This window comes from Corylus avellana, chromosome ca2 (assembly GCF_901000735.1).
Source record: "Corylus avellana chromosome ca2, CavTom2PMs-1.0".
Taxonomy (NCBI): domain Eukaryota; kingdom Viridiplantae; phylum Streptophyta; class Magnoliopsida; order Fagales; family Betulaceae; genus Corylus; species Corylus avellana.
The window spans coordinates 23516750-23536226 of record NC_081542.1 but is presented as its reverse complement, the minus strand read 5'-3'; the positions used below and the strand labels follow the sequence as shown (position 1 = coordinate 23536226).

At 34.6% G+C, this 19477-nt stretch overlaps 2 protein-coding genes across 4 annotated transcripts; both read left to right on the top strand.

Annotated features, from left to right (window-relative positions):
* The first annotated feature begins 8292 nt into the window (after nt 1-8292).
* LOC132170481 (GDSL esterase/lipase At5g45670-like) lies at nt 8293-11033 on the top strand. The gene is made up of 5 exons (XM_059581472.1): nt 8293-8610; nt 9643-9767; nt 9914-10159; nt 10238-10493; nt 10567-11033. Exons 1-5 carry the CDS (start codon nt 8361-8363, stop codon nt 10788-10790), a joined length of 1101 nt encoding a protein of 366 aa, XP_059437455.1. The 5' UTR covers nt 8293-8360; the 3' UTR covers nt 10791-11033.
* A 1184-nt stretch (nt 11034-12217) lies between these two features.
* LOC132173064 (uncharacterized) lies at nt 12218-19090 on the top strand. Of its 3 annotated transcripts, none has more exons than XM_059584628.1 (5): nt 12218-12363; nt 14445-14492; nt 15873-16020; nt 17833-17943; nt 18731-19090. In XM_059584628.1, exons 3-5 carry the CDS (start codon nt 15904-15906, stop codon nt 18965-18967), a joined length of 465 nt encoding a protein of 154 aa, XP_059440611.1. In that variant the 5' UTR covers nt 12218-12363; nt 14445-14492; nt 15873-15903; the 3' UTR covers nt 18968-19090. The 3 variants fall into 3 exon arrangements, with proteins under 3 accessions (XP_059440611.1, XP_059440613.1, XP_059440612.1); XM_059584629.1 differs by lacking the exon at nt 12218-12363 and adding an exon at nt 12401-12419; XM_059584630.1 differs by lacking the exon at nt 14445-14492.
* The last annotated feature ends 387 nt before the right edge of the window (nt 19091-19477 follow it).

Sequence of the window (19477 nt, the reverse complement as noted above, 5' to 3'; positions counted from 1 at the left end):
AAAAAAAAAAAAAAAAAAAAATCATAAAATATTTGTAGTTAATTGTTTTTCCAATGTACGTTATTTTTTGGGTCGATGATCATTTACAATGTTTTTTCTCTCCCGCAATTGTGCTTATTAAACGCTAAACTGTATTTATTTTTAAATTTGCATTTTACTTAACTTTATTTTGAAATTGTTATTTTTTGAAACTGCTAAACCAAATGAATACTTAACCGTGAGGGTCTCATTTATGGATAAATGCATTAATGGCAAAATTTTATGGATATAAATTTCATATAAATTAGGGAAAATTGTAAAATTAGTCATTGTGGTTTACCTGATTTACAATTAGCTCCTTATGGTATCAAAATGAATTCAAAGGCTCTTGAGATATGCCAAAAATATAATTTAGTCTCTACAATCAGATTTCGTCCACTAATTTAACAAATTTTCTTAGTATGACACTGACTTAAATATGACAAGTATCACAATTATATTGGCTCTAATGTTTTACGCTATTAAAATATGTTAAGTCAGTGAACGAAATTTGACTGTAAGGACTAAATTAGTTTTTTCGCATGCCTCAAGAATCTTTAAGTTCATTTTAATACCACAAAGAGTTAATTGTAAATCAGGTAAACCACAAAGACCGGAAGTTTTTAAATATATTGTGTGCAAGTCCAAACCCTCCAGACCCATATAGGAACACTTTAGATATTTGAAAGGAGAGAAGGCAATGGGGGCTTCTTTACGGGCTCTTGAAACTTACTGGGTTTGCTGAGGGACTCTTTGGTTGGGAAATGAATTGATATGCCCAATAAGATTTGGTAGCTAGGCCAGTAGAGCTAGGTGACGAATTGATCGGGCTGCAGTAAATGGCCCATATTGACCCACAGAAGACCAGCCACATACCGTCAAAACCCAAATGTGGCAAGTCTAATGTGTTTAATGTCATTCTCATGCACATTTCTTATCCATCTTTGTATAAAAGAGGTGCAAATCCACCATTGAATGTGTCAGACCAACATGAGTCCTACACATTCAACGGTGGATTTGCAAAATAGATGAACAAGAGATGTGCAAGATAATGTAAGCAAACATTTCTCTTATCATATAATGTTGATGTGGCTGTCTCAAGACTCTCAATTAATCATTGATTTTTTTTATTTTTTTATTTTAATAAGGATTGATCAAATTTAAGACCACCACGTCGTAATTGTATGATAGTTGTGGAATAAAAATGTAATTTCTAGCATTATTAATAAGGTATGGATTCAAATTGCACAATACAAGGATAATCTTTGTTATTAGAGATTTAGATAATGCTATATATTACAGTTTTATTTTACAATTGTCCCACAATACTAATGTGGCAATTCCAATCAATCCTTATAATTATTACTATTATTATTATTTAAAAAAAAAATCAAAAAATTTGTAAGAACTACTATGTCAACATCATGGGATACAAATGTAGTTTTTAACATTATTCTTATTAGGGGAAAATTCACTTTACCCTTTGAAGTTTCAGTGGTTTTTTAATTCAAATCCCCATGTTTAAAAATTAGCAATGTACCTCTAATGTTTCAAAAATTTTCAATTCAGATCCTCTATTACTAATTTCCGTCTAATTAGATGGAAATCATCTCACATGCGTCTTACATGAGATTTTGATGCCCTCTATTTCAATTTTGCCCTCATTAAAACCTATGAAATTATGTAATTATCCTCATTAAAACATATGAAATCGAGGATAAAATTTCGTAATTAAGATTGTTAGTGTCAATTGTCAAATTCCCCCTTCAAAAAGATTTAAAAATTTAAGAAACAAGAGAGACTTGTATTCGGTTGAATCGTCCCATAATTTACTAGCCTGAAATGAATCCACAAGAAAAGAAAAGAGGGAGCTAAAAGCAAGGCCAGCATGAAGCAGATGAGCAAAAGAACCATTTGGGGGCCACGCTGCCCACAAAGCAACCTTCGAGAGTTTCTCAAGATCACTGAAAATGACAGGGCGATGCACAAAGATGATGATCATAAATAGATCATGTGGTGGTGGGCGTTGAAGCCAGAAACTGATACTAATTTATTATTATTATTATTGTTATTAGTTCAACCACCTTAATTTAATTCTGATCACTCCCTCCGACAAAAGAAGTTGATTGGGTAACAGGCTTATGAATATTAATGCTTGCTTCTCTTTGATCTGATCCTCCGGCCGTTACATGCCATACATTTACTCATACTAACTCCATCTCTCACTGTTACATTATAACTTTCACATAGAGTTACACAAGGAAACAAGAAAAAAACCGTAATCTCCATTGAAGCCTAGACAGAACTTCATTAAACACATTAGCAGTGAGTTCTTGAATGTTTCTCTCCCTTTGAGGTTTCTCGTTTTTATTTGGTTTTGTTCATTTCTTCTCATTTTGGCAACACAATCTTTGGTCCTATATAAGCTGAAATCCAGTGAACTGTCTTCTTTCAAGTAATTTTTTCCTTTTTTTTTTGGTCACCATGATTTAATTATTTGGTTCACAAAAAGAATTACAATTACAAACAATCAATAATTAAAAGCAAACAGAACATAATTCTTTATTTTTTTTTCACTATGATTTATTTCAATTGGGATTTCTTACAATTGCTAGCCCTACAAGAAGGAGGGTTGCGGGTGCTATAGACTACACATAACACAAGGCAAATGAACCTTGCAGTTCTTTTCTCGATCTACAAGCAATTTTGTTAGGAAATCTATCATAGTTTTTAGAACCAGTAAGATGGGAAAAACAAGAACACAAAAACAATCCCAAACACAAAGATTTATGCTGTTAGAATATATTATGATATTCACCATATATTTGCTGATTGATCTATATTTTCCCATATATATTGATTTGATCCTGCAATATTGTTCATTAATTATTGATTGTATTTCCTATTTTATTTGGCCTTATTCAATTATAAATAGACCCCTTTGTATATAGTTTAATTTACACATAAATACAATATTCAGTTAATACATATATTCTCTGGTTTTTTTAACATGGTATTAGAGTTAGGTTTCTAGTATCTTGCTTAGAGAATTTTTTTTTTTTTTTTTTGTTTTGGAACCACAACCGTACGGTCTTTGTCAAAATTCGGAGGCTTTTTCGACCTTGTTTTGGGATAAAAATTATACCAACAAGATCTACAAATTCCGATCTACACCGTGACGGTCTTCACTCTCCGTTCCAACCATTCACGCGCTCCCCGTGCCGCCAGAAGTATTTCTGTCAGTGAAACACGTGCTCCACGCACTGCCATCCTCAGCTAGTTAAAGAAAAAGAATACCAGATCCTGGTTCAGAGGTTGCCACTCTGCCTATCAGTGGCCACCACGTGTCGAGATGACGGCTCACGCACCGCTTCGATTTGGCTCTTCCTTGACCCGCCGCTTCTAGCTGTCGAAGCGCCGTCGTCCTCAGCTGCTTGCAAAACACGAATCCCAGATTCAGGATCAAAGGCTGTCGATCTACCGAACCACCCACGACATGCGCACTGAGGAGTCTCCACGCACTCCACGCACTGCAAAACACGAATCCCATATTCAGGATTGGAGGCTACCGATCTACCGAACCACCCACGACACACGCACCGATGAGTCTCCATGCGCTCCGTGTACCGCCATTCGTTGGTATGTCCACCTTGAGTTTGAGGGGATGTTAGAATATATTATGATATTCACCATTTTTGCTGAGTGATCTATATTTCCCTATATATGTATATATTGATTTGATTTTGTAATATTGTTCATTAATTCTTGATTGTATTTCCTATTTTATCTGGCCTTATTCAGCTATAAATAGGCTCCTTTGTATACAGTTTAATTTACACAGAAATATAATATTCAGTTCATACATATATTCTCTTCACTATTAAGGGCCTGTTTGATGGGCTTAAAAATGCGTTTAACATTCAAAAAGTTCGTTTGAAGGAAAAAGTACTCGTTTAGTAAAAAAATTAAAAGCTTTTAAGAGTCCAAAAAAAAGAAAAAGAAAAAAAAAAGGTCAAAACGCATTTTTAGTAAAAGCTTAAAAACGAAACTTTTGCAAAAGAACAATTTTTAATTTAAAAACTTTATTTTTCAAATGCAATATAAAGTACATACTTTAAGAGCTACGACGACGTCCAAAGAGTTTCAGCGAGGCTGTACTATTTTCGAGAGAAATATTACAAGAGGCCTCAACTGTAGCGCTTTCAACGTCGAGCTGAGTAGATCATGAAAAATATGACGATGATGACGTCAATTTTCAAAGTCATGGCATAAGAGGCAACCCTAAAATGGTTGTCACCGACGCGTTACGCGTACGTAGGTGAAGGACAGCTCTTTGTGTCCCAACTGGATTGCAATTTCATTTCAATCATGTTGGCCTGATAACTCCAGTCTGGTCGTCTATCCAGAGTCCCAACCCACGTTACTCGGCACTTGACTTTGCCCATGCATTTATTTTTGTCATCCCCACTAGCATTTATGGTCTCGTATGGTACATGTTTAAGATGTTAACTCCACCCTTCAAAAAAAAAAAAAAAAAAAAAATGTTATCTTCACGCGCATTTAGATTTTTAACAATTTGTTGCATGAATTTTACGTGTATTAAGTTATGTAGAGTCTGATTTTGTATCTAATCCGGTTTGCATCCAACTCAATTTAACGTTATAAGCCCTACTTTTTAGGTTTTTTTTTTTTTTTTTTTTTTTTTTTTTGAGGCTTAATTTATGGAGCGGAGGCTTGGGCCGATAGGTTTTGGCCAGTTTTGATGTTTTGAACCAGTTTGGGGTCATATTTATAATTGCTTATGACTAGGGTTTTGTGTGAATGTATTATTGACGCCTTTCGTATTGTATTTTTAAAAAATAGTGAAATCTTGTTGAGACTTTATAGACGTAGAATTTAGTGATGAATCATATAAATTTAGGGATGTACAAGCAGTTGTGGTTAGCGGTTACTGGCTAAAACAGTTAACTGCAACCGAAACTACCTAAGTCAGTTATTAGATTTTAATAACCGCAACCACTCTACTTAGGCGGTTAGTGGTTATTTTATAATCGGTGATTAGCGATTATTCAAACCAATAACCGACGGTTTTATAACAGTTTTTTTTTTTATTTTTTTTAATATGGGCTTCTGGAGGTGTTTTGGGCCTTCATTGTGCCTATTTTTTTTGGGTTTATTTAAATAATTTTGGATTAAATTGTTCCAAAAAATAATAAATATGATGAAACCATTTCTCTAACTCGTATTTAAAACAACATGTTTTGGTGTTTAACACCAAAACAATGTCGTTTTAATGCTATATATTTAATATTTTATAATGTAAAATATATATTTATATTATTATATATAATGATTGACAGTTAGCGGTTATTTTTCAGTTTTCCTACTCCAAAAATTGCTAACCGCCTCACCCTTGGTGGCTAGCGGTTTTTTATAACCACATACTAAAGTGGTTAGTGGTTGCGGGATAGTTATAATCATTAACCGCCCCATTGGTACACTCTTATGTAAATTTATGTGTTTTATTATAATTACTTATTTTTACCACCTTAATTTTTTTTTTTCTTTTTTGCATCTCACTGACTTTGAGAAATATGCGATAAATTTCATAAACATTGCCGGAGTTGTTGCCATTCTGATTATCGGCCGTTGATATAAATAGTGTTTGACTAGTGGGGAACAGAAAAGTAAAGGCAAACATTAAATATAAAAAGGGGTTGGCAATGGCAATGGCACCACATGGGGTGCATGTATTTATAATGGCATGTGAGCAAGTGTTAACATCATTCATCCCCAGAAAGACTCGAAATTAATGTGTTACCATCAGTCCATTGTTTGGTCCATCAAGGAAAGGCTGTTTCTTTTGTTCTTTCTTGCTAAGTACGGCTGGGATCATGTCCAGATAATGACTTAATATTAATTAACCAACATATTTAGTGTACAATATTGTGGTAACTTCATTTAAGACCTTTGAATTATCACGTGTTTTGAGAAGATTCCTTCAATTATTAAAGACTCTCAATTCTACTTTCTGAATTTATAATTTGGTGCAATTGACTCATTTCGTCAATTTTTTCCATTAAACCCTAATGGAAACCACTAAAAAAATAAAATTACTCTTCAATTTTTATTTTTATTTTTTAAATTTTAATTTGAAATTAAAGGTAAATTTAGAATTTTATAAAAATGTCAATGGTATAAAGGTCATTTTACCACTTTTAACATCCAGAAATTGACGGAGGGGTACATTGCATCAAATTGAAAATTCATGTGGTGAAATTGAGAGTTTTTAAAATTTAGGGGGGTCTTCTCAAAACGAATGGTACGTAATTCAGGAATTTTAAGTGAAGTTTCTCCAAAAATATATATTTATTCTTTTAGGTATTTATTATAGTTTTAATCAAATCTCTCTTAACCTACGGCCTCATTTACCAAAATTTTGATTATAAATACATCATGTACGTAATTATATAAATGTATATTTAAGTTATTCAATAAAAATATGATACAAATTTTCTCCAAACTAGTCTTGAGGAAATATCTTTTAACCTATTTAAAATAGTGCCAAATGTCTATAAACATATAAAATGCACATTAAATTTAGTCTATAAGTTAGTAACTGCTATTAATTAGGTTAAGAATTTAATGTGCTCCAGATTGGTTAGGAAGAAATTTCTGTCTATAAAAATATAGTCTTATCAAGCTCTTAATTTCATGTAGACTAGAGCCTGTTTAGGATTGCGTTTGAACAATAGAGCTTTTGGGCAAAAGCTTCATTTGAAGCTTTTGTCAGAATTGCGTTTTGATTATTTTTAGGCTTTTTGGACCCTTAAAAGCGCTTTTAATTTTTTTTTTACCAAACAAGTATTTTTTTCTTCAAATGAACTTTTTGAGTGTTAAAAGTACTTTTAAGCCTCTCAAACGTAATCCCAAACAGACCCTTATGAGATTGAATCACTCTAAATTTTTGTGGCTTTTTTTTTTTGTGTTTTTTTTTTTTTTTTTTGGCTTTTGCTTTTGCATCAGTTATTCTTTCCTAATTTATATATTAGTAATAAGTTTAACATAGTATCATAACTACTTGTACGTGACGTTGTTTAAGGTTTAGGAAAATGCATGTTACCACACGTTTTTTTTTTTCTTAATTTTTTTTTTTTGGGGGCTTTGAGATCTTGTTTTCGTATAAAAACAAAAGAAATTGTTTTACGAAAATCCAAGTAGTGTTTGTTTCGGTCGGATTCAACATCCATGGACAGATCATCAGATGCATAATGCAAACAAATGGTCAAAAAAGTGAAGGCTCAACCCATAATTTTAGGTTTAGGGTAGTTGGTTTTTGGTAGAAATAGTACCTACCCACGAATATATATATATAGATGATAATAACGAGAGGCATGTGCAAAACTAATACAACAATTAATTTACTTGTTCAAGTAATTGAGATTAAAGCTCTACAAAATGGATCTTTATATTTTGTACGTATTGAGTTCATGTCGAGTTTAGGTTGTGTCAAAGTACGTGTATAAGATTACATACGTCAATCAGAACCCAATCCCTTTAATTAAATGAGTAAAATCCTTACAATCATAATTTTTTAATTTTATGTTGAGTTCGTGTCAGAATCGTGGGTCGAGTCAAAAATTATCAGCAAAAAACGTAGCCACAACATTCGGCCAAATGCAGATACAAATAATTAGGTTCGAGTAACACACACTTACAAGTCTTACTAACTAAGGATACTATATATAATCATATTCATTATAAATTTTTTACAAACTAACGTGGTACGTAGGTAATTCAGGTGGCACATATCATGCATGTTGGCCACTAAAATATAAAATGTCATAAAATAATTTACATAACATTTATCATGCATGTTTACTAATAGACGTGACAGTTTACTTGATCCGCTGCTAAGTGTCGTAGTTTTCTACACTTGAATATGTACTTGTTGTTTGTTTTCCATCTTTTTGCTAATTAATCATAGTGATTACGTTGGGCATCATTGCTTGATTACTTTACTACGTACGTACCCAACTAATCAAATCTACTGCAGTTTTCAACCTACAAGAATATCAGAGGGAAGAGAGGTGGCAGGCAGCGCCGGCCCTGTGCCATACGGCCGGTCGTCGATTCACATTATCTCCGCGTGAAATTAATGCTTCTAACCAACTCCCTCAACTGTAAAAGCAAAAACATGCCCATTTTTTTTCCTTCTTCTCTCCCTTCTATAAATACTTTACCCATAGCCTTTAAATTCCTCATCACTCTCTCTCTTTCTCACAAACACCCCCACCATTCCCATTTCTGTTCTTTTTCGTGGCTTTTACAAAATTTCTGCTATGGCGAGGGAGCTGAAGAAAATGGGGGTGGCGTGTGGGATAGTGTTGCTTTTCATCAATATATGGTGCACGGCACAAGCGGCCCCTCAAGTACCATGCTACTTCATTTTTGGAGACTCCTTGGTGGATAACGGCAATAACAACCAACTCCAATCGTTGGCGAGAGCCAACTACCTGCCATATGGGATCGACTTCCCCGGCGGACCGACCGGACGGTTCTCCAATGGAAAAACTACGGTCGACGTTATTGGTGAGCGGTTTCTAACTCTCTAGTTTCATGTCGAGTTTGCGTGCAGACTGTCGTAAAAATTGTCAGTATTTCTTGCATGTCTTTAGTTAGTTAGCAAAACACAAACATCAATGTTGGAGGATGCATATTATATAGTGACAAATTCAAGCTTAATTTCATGCATACAATAGGGAGTTTTTCAGGAGAAAGCACCATTACCAAAAGCATATATGATTTGCTAATTGCTTGCATGCATGGTTAAAGTGAAAAAGAAAAAGGTGATCAACAAGCCAATCCAATGACCCTATTGGGAGCACTCAAATTGTCAGATAGCTAGCCCTGATTTTTTTAAAAAAAGTTTTTCCCATTTTCCTCTATTTATCTGAGATTCTCGGATATAGCGAAAGTTATTAAATATTTTTTTTTCTCTTGTCAAAAAAAAAAAAAAAAAAAATCTTCGTCCGACTTCCTTTCATGTTCTGAAGAAATGAGAAAATATAGGGTTTTTTCTTTTTTTTTTTTTAATTAGTTCAACTTCTTAAAATATAAAATATAGTGGTCCAAAAATGAACATGGTGTAATAAAGTACATTTAATAAAGGCATGCATGTGTCTTTTCCTTTCTAATGTAATAAATCCCAGTTTTATGCATATTCAAACACAATTTAATGAAGAAGCTATCGTTTTCTATATATCTTGATGTGTGTGCCTGCTGCCCTTTAATTTCCTTGCACTGTTGCACATGGTTTTGGTGCCTGCACTAAATCTGAAACTAGCTAGCTAACACCTTCATTAATTTCCCTTTGGAAAAATAGTAAGGGAAAAAAAGATAAGTAAATTGTGGTAAGAAAACTTTGTTGCCAGATCTGTATGAGAAGTACCTTTTAATTTTTATTTCCTTGAATATATTTATTACCATCTATGTATATTATAAACATGTACATTATTTAGAAATTAAATAGTTATATGGATGTGAAAATATACCAAGCTTGAGCATATTAAACTCATAATATTTAGCTAAACTATATATGTGTACTTTTCCATCTGCCTGCAGCTGAGCTTTTGGGCTTTGACGATTATATACCTCCCTATGTAAGTGCAAGTGGCCAAGACATACTCAAAGGAGTGAACTATGCATCAGCTGCAGCGGGAATTAGACAGGAAACTGGGCAGCAACTGGTAACCAAACTAAACATTACACTTTCTTTCGTATCTGGATGTCGGGTTCGGATGATATCGAGCCAGAGTCCCATTTAATTAAATAGATTAGACTTTCCAATTATTCTAAACGTTATAGTTCACTTACAAATTCCTTTTACTTGTAGGGCGGCCGGATTAGCTTTAGCGGGCAGGTGCAAAATTACCAAAATACAGTTTCACAAGTGGTAAACCTACTTGGGGATGAAAACTCAGCTGCAGATTATCTAAGCAAGTGTATATACTCAATTGGAATGGGCAGCAATGACTACCTTAACAACTATTTCATGCCCCTATACTACTCCAGCAGCAACAGATATACACCTGAACAATATGCTGATGTTCTTCTTCAAGATTATTCTCAGCAACTAAGGGTCAGTACTATATCTCTTAAATTTTTCCTTAAAATTATTTTCATGTTCTTTGATATATATGTTTTGTCTATGTTACAGCTTTTGTATCAGTATGGAGCAAGGAAAATGGTCTTGTTTGGACTTGGTCAAATAGGGTGTAGCCCCAATGAGTTGGCTCAAAATAGCCCTGATGGGTCAACATGTGTGCAAAGAATCAATTCTGCCCTCCAAATATTCAACAACAAGTTGAAATCTCTTGTCAATGATCTCAACAGCAATCTTGCAGATGCAAAATTTATCTTTGTTGACTCTTACGGGATTTTCCAAGATATCGTTAGCAGCCCTTCATCTTATGGTAAATAACTTTCATTCTGTGACCTCCGAATCATCTTAATCAATATTTTAACATTTTCTCCGACGAATTTTAGGTTTCCGGGTTACGAATGCCGGGTGCTGCGGTGTAGGGAGGAACAATGGGCAGATTACATGTCTGCCATATCAAACACCATGCCAGAACAGAGATGAGTACCTCTTTTGGGATGCTTTTCATCCAACTGAGGCAGGGAATGCAATTGTAGGGAGGAGAGCTTATAATGCTCAGTCTGCATCAGATGCTTACCCAGTTGATATCAGCAGATTAGCCCAGCTCTGAAGATGGAGATTATGGGTACTGCTGTTGCAGCATGAGATAGAAATTAAGCTATTGATAATATTTTTCTTGCTATGAATTGAACCTAAGATTTGTGTTTGTGGAGAAGTGTGGAGTTTTGTTTAAAGCTTAGTACAAGTATAGTTGGAGATTTTGGCTTGCATCATCCCTATGTAGTTAATGATTCTGTTGAAAAAAATGTGTGAACTTTAATGCCAATAAGAGAAAATAATGTTGAACTTTCAATTTTCGTCTTTTTATTTTGTGATTTTTTCTTATTTTTTGTATGACAAACCTCGGTCGGGTGAGTTTGTATGCTCGACAACGTCCCTAGGTCAAACGAGGATGTACGTTCGACACCAGGCCTAAGAGTGAGGGCTGATACATTAAACAAGTGAAAAATTCTGATCATGGACATAGTCACTGAAAAATTCTTCAACCACTAGTATAGACCATTATCTAATGTCTTGATGTAACGACTCAGAAAAAGTGCTAATTACATCTACACTATTGCTTCGCTCCAAAATGATTAGTCAAGTTACAATTCTATACACTTCCAAGTTCCTACTGATTTTTTATTTTATTTTTTAATTTTTCTCCCAACAGAGTTCAAATTCCTATAAAAAAAAAAAAAAAAAAAAAACTGGAACATGGGCCTAGGAAATGAAGCTCCTCAAGATTACAATCCAGGCATGAGGCATATATATGTTAGTACTTTGTGAGAGAGAGGGTTAAGGGTATGCCCGACAGAAAAAAGGGTCAAAGTGGGAGACCAAAGGACAACCCGCAAACTCATTTGACCACCAAAAGGATCCTCTTCATTTTTTTTTTTTGAAATGGATAGAAACCGGTTAGGCAAAACAAGAAGATTAAAGATCTTAAAAAAAATCAAAAATATCAAAAAGACCATTTTACCCTCCTATATTGCATTAACCATTTTCTCTCAATTTTCTTTGAAATGGAGAGAATCCCATTCCGTTCAACCAAAAGGTTTATTGCAAGTCTCGTCGAACAATTCAAAAAAAAAAAAAAAAAAAAAGAAAAATAGTGAGGAGTTTTCTAATAATTTTGGTTTAATTCCAATTAAAGCATATAAATTGTTACCAAACTATTCTATTTTATTCTTCTATTCCTAGTAATAACTATTTTATTTTTTAATGGAATATCCATTTTACAAACCAAACGAGACTTTAAGATTTATCAGCAAGTTCATTGAATAGATTTCTCCCAATTCATTCAGAAATTGATTTGTGAATTTACGTCAATGGGCTTAAAAATGGAATTAATGGTCCCCATTGCAAGTTTTGGACCTTTAGCCCTGTTTGGGTTTTGATAATGGGCCAACTCAACATAATTTTGAATCAAGTGGGCCGAGAGATTTTGAGACTGGATTATTAAAGATATATTTCAAATAAAAAAAAAAAAGATTGGGACAGCACAGTAGTGCGCTGTCGCCTGAAGCAACACCGGAGACTGGGTTATTGGCAGAGGAGTTTTCTCAGCTCTTCCAGAGATCAGTGAGGCAGAAGGGCGCGAGAGAGGGAGAATTTGAGAGCAAAAGCTGTGCGTTTACAAGGTCTGGTCTCTCCCTTTGACTCTCTCTCTCTCTCTCTCTCTCTCTCTCTCTCTCCGGTATATTCCCCATTTCCCTGCTCACTCTCTCAGATTCTCGATTTTGAGTTTTGCTAGTGTCGGGTAATGTCTTTTTGATGCAAGTTATTAGATTGGGAAAATTTTCTGTAGATTTTGGAACCTTGATTGTAAACCGAAAAACCCCCATGGAGCATCACCAATTTTGTTTCAAAATGGGATGTTGATGCTGGGATTGGGTCAATCTCTGAATGGGTACTGGTTCTTGCTGCCTGATTGGATATTTAGTTAATTGTATAAGAAATTGGGAGATTTTGCAGTAGAACCCAAAACCCATTCTCTGCATAATTTGAATGTTATTTCATTTCTGGGAGTTCATCTGTGTCAGTGTGTGTACTGTGTAGTGGGTTATGGTAGAATTTTACTTGCAAACAACTTGATTGTTTGGGAGTAACCGAAGCTCCTTGGATGAGATGTTGAAATTCTTTAAGCATGTGGAGTACCCGATTTGTTTGAAATTGAAAGATAATGTGAGTATGAGTCTGAAGGTTTAGTTCTGGTTTAGGAAAGTTTTTCGGCAATTACTACTGCTCTAGCTGACGCCACATCCAACTGGATTTCTGAAACTTTAATAGTTTGTTTCTATTAATCTGGTTATCATGAACTGAGATGAATTATGTTCTGTATAATGGGCTGGACAGGAAAAATTTTGCATAGATGAAATCACTTCTTACATAAGATGCTCTCTTTGAGCTAAGGATGAAAATTCTTTCTGTTACTTAGTCCTTCTCAAGAATATCCTGATCTCTGATGTTTAAGTTGATAGCCAGAACAGAAGATACGTTAAAATTATTGCACGCAAGAGGAAAGTTTGATTTGGCAGTGAAGTATTGTGGATGGTTAAAGTGTATTGTGTACAGATTAATAGATTATATGTTCATTACTAAAATGGGTACAAAATGGTACATGCAAGACTAATGAACAGATTCATATATTTGTGGAACTTAGATTTCTCTTGGCTGCCTTAGAATCCATTTTGGGCTCTATTTTATAATCATTATATGCTGGTTTAAGAGATCCATTAAACTGAAAAATGATGTGCATGTTTGGCGGTAAGGAGATTTTTTCCAACTTTCATCCTTGCTCAATTCGTTAGCTTACTTGAGAAAAGACAATAAAAAGAATATGGAGAGTTAACCATAGATTATGGTTATCTCATTCTGTTTAGGTAATACGTTTTTATTCCAATAAGCTAAGCTAAGTGTTGTGGGTTAGGCAATTCTCCCACAGCTGCCCTGTATGCGTAAAAGAAATTGTAGCTGAATGAATTAATAAATATGGATTTTGGCTGTGGAAAAATATGAAGATTGAGAGGAGAATATTAGTATTTCCTTGGCATTCAGTTTGCTGGAATTTTGACAGAATATTGATAGCTAGTGCAGCCAAGTGCAGGATTCACTCATGAATTTAAGGCTGGAAATTTTTAGAAAACTATCTACTTGGAAGAAATATCTGCTGCCTAATATTATTCTCAACACTTGGGGTTATTGTAGTAGCCATATTTCAATTTAGTGACATGGAAAGCAGAGTATATGCAGGGCTGCTGAAACTTTTAGGAAACCTGAGTTATGTTAGATACACCTACACTGGTTGCTCATGGATTATGGCTGTTGGGTTGATTTTACTGTTGTGGTGCTGTTTTGTTTATCCTCAAAGAACCTTGTGTGATATTTCTAGTTAATTAATGAGGTGCAATGTATAAATTCGAAATGGATTACACTGATTTAACAAGGACATGTAGGAGGAGCTGGCTATTCTGTTTTGTAGGATCTTACTTTATACTAGTTGAGAATGCTCTCCTCAAGGCAGTGTACTGGTTTTTTGTTTGAAGGATTTGGTTGGTCTTGGTTGAATGTTTAACTTGTTTTAGCCTATGCTGTGAGTATAATGAGGAGAAAACTAAGTGCTGTCCAGAAAATGAAATTCTGGACAGCATGATTCTCATTAAATTATGAAGGATTTGATTTGAAGAAACTTCTCTAAACAAAGGTTATGCGTTAAATCCAGGACTAGGGGTGAAAGGCTGGAAATGTACAAGGTGGGCCGGCTCTCTAGGTAAGTAAACTATCTCAAAACCCTGACAATCAGTTAAAAATATTGTTTATGAAAACTGACAAAAGAAAGGTTGCGTACTTTTTATTCTTATGTTGGCATGAAAGAAATTCTGCATTGTATAATCCTTCTATTTGAAGAAATGTGAAGATTGGAAACTGGTTAGTTTTATGTACTATTGATTATGAATTGTTGTATTCACATGTGAAAAATATGTTTCATGAGCATGGTACAATACATTCGTGAACGAATTGTGGAGTTGTATTCTGTGAAAGAAGCGAGTAAATATTTTGTAATGAGGAGTTGTATTCCTCGTGGCAGATTATGAACAAATGAGAAAAATGATAGTGTTAGTTACTGGGTTTGCCCACAATGATAATGATAGCTTTAACTACTGGGGATTGTAAATTGATGATGAAAGCAATGCCCCCGGAATTGATAGCGGTGCCACCGGGATTGATAGGGTAGCAGTAGATTCCAAGAAAAAAAGCGGTATTACTGGAAATAATAGCTATTTTCAGCCGCTTTGGGCTGTCTTAGGTTATACCTAATAGTGTGGCAGACTTGTTTGCCTGTTGGTGGACGGGAGGTTGTTCTCGGAGTGTTATGGTGTGGAAGATGGTCCTTGTATGCCTTATGTGGTGTTTGTGGAGGGAAAGAAATGCGAGAAGCTTTGAGGACCTAGAGAGGACTTTAGAGGAGCTCAAAGTTCTTTTTCTTCTTTTCTCTTTTCACTTGGACAGCTGCTTGTTTACGTCCTTTAGTGATTAGTTTTTCTGTCCTTCTTGTTCTCTTTTCTTCTTCTACTTAGAGACATTCTCTTATTTATTTCCTATGTACTAGAATTGCGCCCTTCTTACTTATCAAAAATAAATAAAAAAATAGTTGTAGCCGTAGCTACTGGGATGGAAAGTGGTATTACCGGGAATAATAGCAGTAGCAGTAGTCAGGATGGAAAGCGGTATTGCTGGGATTAATAGCGGTAGCAGTAGCTACCAAGAAATGTGAAATGATTGTAGTATACCGAGATTAATAGTAACACCAGTAGCTACTAGGATTGTAAGTCGTTCCATTGGGATTGATAGCGGTAGCAATAGCTATTGGGATTGAAAGTCGGAAACATGGTGAATGATTTTAGTGCGCACGTACTTTACTGGTTGGGCTTTCTTGCTTTTGAAAGTGAAATTAGAGTACCAAAATTACTTGCAAAAAAATGCAAACAAAATGGTTCCTTAATCTATTCGGTTTTCCTATATTTTCTTGGCAACCGAACAAATTAAAGCTGAAATTTGTATAGTACACTAAATCTATGAATTTAAATTCAGAGAAAATGATGTTGTTGAATTAAGTGAACGTTTGTAACCTTTACTACAATTTATGCAGGAAAAGTTGAAATTTCAGTAGTTGAATTAGTATGGATAAGCTACTGGAGTTTGGAAGGAAAGCCCTGTTTTATGTGAGAGTCCTGTCTGGGTATGAAGAGCGCAGAATTCGAAATTTTAGGTTGCAGCTTGAGAAACAAATCAAACAGGTGTTGCGTACAATTCTATTTCTTTTATGTAATGTTTTCTTGATATTCTATAAAAATGTGTGCTCATATATGCGTGGTTCTTGCTTCTTTTTCCTTTTTTTTAACAAGCAAGATTAATATTGAACATGATTTCTGGTGACAGCTATGCTTTTCCTGGTAATTTATATATACAGCTGCATTTGGTACATATTTCACGTGTAGCCCTTCAAAAGTTGTTAAATGTAATGAGTGTTGAGATATAAAATATCTATACGTTAGGGCCTCTTAAATCTCTGATTGGGCTGTATAAGATGCCCCATTTGATTGTCTCTACATCTGCTTGGTGAGCAGCATGGATTGGCTTATACTACAAGTAGTACTAACTTCATTTAGGAAGCATCATATAGGATATCTGGTGGTTGATAGTAGAGATGCTACAAACCTATCTAGTAAGCATATTATGGAGTCAACTTTGCTAGTTGATGGAAAATACTACGTAAAATGCATTTTTTTTTTTCCTTTCTCTTAACATTCCTCACCTTAGTTACTAAGGGGTTTCAGGTGATATCGGTGATATAACTTGCGTCCTTGGTCATTAATGCATCAGAAAGTTTAGAACTAATGAGGTAGGTGATATGGTGTAACTCAAAAAATACAAATTCATTATGCACTTGGTAACATGTACCTCTCATAAGCTAATTAAGGAAAATGTATTGCTAAGGCTCAAAAGAGGTGGTTGACAAGAATAAAATAAGTTTTGCATAAACAATCTTCTGATATGCAGGCTGTTAATTGAGGAAGACGTAGATATTATAGCTTGCTCTCTGCTGGCTTTCCTATTAAACTTCATTTGATAGTGCTGTCCTTGGAATTACTGTTTTCTCATTGATGAAATCTTTGGGCTTTGTTGCTCTATTTCTATTACAGAAACGAGCAATCTGTATAAAAAATACATGGCCTCAAAAGGCTCTGTGAATGTGGTTATTAGGGCTAAAAGTGAAAATGCGCATGTTTCCTTTGTAAACTTGCCTGTCCTTGATGTCTTTTCATATCAAATGATCAACTTTGTCAAAATTAAACGTTTGAAGAGGTAGAACCAGACAATTTTCCAAACTTTTTAGATGTGCATGATGACCTCTTGACTCATATGATTGTTCCTCATTTTCTCCAGTGCTCTGGCTATGATTGTTCCTCCTTTTCTTCAGTTCTCTGGCTACTTTTGCTTTTGCCTCATGTAATTTTTGCCTCTTGGTGACACACTTAGAAGTAGGTGTTTTAATTATAAGGGATCCTTTCTGGGAATTCATGTGTTCTTTTTTTCTCCCTCTCTCTTTATTTTTTAATTGTTTTGGTTGGGAGTGGGGGTTTGCTACTTTTTGTAAGATAAGCCATAATATTTGTATTGGTGGGGTTTGATATGCAATTGTACCTGTGCATCCTCAAAGAAGATGAAGAATGACGGTGATTGTTTAATGGAAGGGAATCCCAAGTATTCAAATCTGTCAAATGGTCCCTACAGTTCATTACTTTCAATGGATGCAAGTTCATCCTGTTTAAAGCTTAATTTTGTGTGGGATATACATGTTTTGATGGAGATGAAACTTTTTCTTCCATGACAGAATTGAGAATCATTTTTTTTTAAAAAAAATAATAAAATAGGTTATATGGGAATGGGAAGAAAAAACTTATTAGCATCAGACTTTAATTCACAGCCTTTTTTTTCCTGCTACTGTTGCTTATCTGATTCTATTATTTTGAGCATTCACATTCTTATGGTAAACATGTTTTGTCTAAATATGCTTTTTTACCTACATGCTCTTCCGCTGTGTCCAGGCACAAGAAAGGAAGGCAGCCTTGAGAAAGATACCAGAGAAGGCTATTTTGGGGGAGGTTCGCCGTATGGTTGAGGAGATGCAAACTTTAAATAAGAAGCTTGAAGAAACAGTAAGTTTCAGTTCACTGGCGTGGGGTTACTTGACAAATGATTATTTGAGACTCTGCTTTACAAGCAGTACTTGATTTCATTTGGATTGTTTTTTGTCAATACAGTATGAATACGAGGAGTCTCCATTCATCAATACTAAGCATGAAACAGAGCAACAAACTCGCCTGATTTTGATATCTCTAGGCCACGCTTTGTTTGTGTTTGAGTTTCCCAGTGAAGAAAAGTTAGTTAAGTTTCCTGAATGACGAAAAAATGCGCCCTAAAGGTTACAACGAAGTGGCCATGTTTTGTTATTGTTGAAAACTATGAGTTTTCAAGTAATATATTAGGTATAGTTGGCGCTATTAGCCAAAGAAAAAGGCCTTAACAGTAGCACTCATATAGAAAACATTTAGTTGATATTTTTCTGACACCTCACAATTTCTCAGACTTTTTGTAGAAGGTGTCCTCTAGACTTATGATGGGTGCCTTATGTCTAAACTATGCTAATCCCAGTAAGGATTTGTCAATCTCACAATTTGTTTCATTCTATGCTTGAAACATTTCACAATTGTTGGTCTCAGAATTTTGAGATGTGAAGGAAACTAAATGGTTTGGATAATGTGTATCTATGATTTGCTAAATTTTGCTGGTGCCAGAGCATATGCCTTCTAGTCGTTTTTGAATGAGACATGTACCTACTATTGGAGATGCTCAATTATTTCATTTGGCTTATATCTCTTTTCTTTCTGTTTCTTTCCCATGTAAGCCTGATTCTTTTGTGTAACAAAAATATTATATTTTCAGGAGGCTGCTATTGAAGATTACTTCAAGCCAATTGACAAAGAAGCTGAGATTGTAATGAAAATGCAACTTGAAGGAGAGGAGAAGACAATGAAAGATATGATGAAAACTATGCATCAACAGGCTTTGCTTGAGAAAGCTGAGGCAGAAAAAGTGACAACTCTCAATCGGACAAATGCAGAACAGCACAACCCGGATCAAGTATCCTCCACCACCCCTCAGCAAGCTCAGAAGAGATGATTTCATTTGAAGTTGGTAACTTTAGTCTTAGATATGATTTTGTATGGGTGCAATTTTGTTTTTGCTGTCTTTCTTAGTGTGCTTTGATCAATTGGTAAGAAATAAAGCAGCCAATTTAGAACACGAACATCTTACCATGTTTATTTGTCTTTGTTTTCTGTTTTCAAGACAAATCAAAACACAAAACACATCAAAATACAGAAATAGTTTTTACCTTTACATAATTACCTTTACAACTTAATATATCAGCAAAAATCAGTTCTTAGATCAAACACTTGTAAAAATAAAAAAAATAAAAAAAATCAATGAATAATTTTTATTTCCCCATCATCCCAATTATACGACAATTGTATAACAATATACTAAATAACATTACTCTCTTCTACATCTAATCATTCCACATCTAATCAATCAATAATGCAATAGAAGTCTTCATTGTCCTATACTCTGAGAGACTCAGACAGAGCTAACATGGTGCATCGAACAGAACAAAATTGTCGTGTTACATAT

Excerpts from the sequence above, each read along its gene's own strand:
- LOC132170481 (XM_059581472.1), top strand. The coding sequence starts at position 8,361 with ATGGCGAGGGAGCTGAAGAAAATGGGGGTGGCGTGTGGGATAGTGTTG. Across the intron at positions 8,611-9,642 it reads AACTACGGTCGACGTTATTG|CTGAGCTTTTGGGCTTTGAC; the intron begins GTGAGCGGTTTC and ends ATCTGCCTGCAG. Across the intron at positions 9,768-9,913 it reads AGGAAACTGGGCAGCAACTG|GGCGGCCGGATTAGCTTTAG; the intron begins GTAACCAAACTA and ends TTTTACTTGTAG.
- LOC132173064 (XM_059584630.1), top strand. The coding sequence starts at position 15,904 with ATGGATAAGCTACTGGAGTTTGGAAGGAAAGCCCTGTTTTATGTGAGA. Across the intron at positions 16,021-17,832 it reads TTGAGAAACAAATCAAACAG|GCACAAGAAAGGAAGGCAGC; the intron begins GTGTTGCGTACA and ends CGCTGTGTCCAG. Across the intron at positions 17,944-18,730 it reads ATAAGAAGCTTGAAGAAACA|GAGGCTGCTATTGAAGATTA; the intron begins GTAAGTTTCAGT and ends TTATATTTTCAG.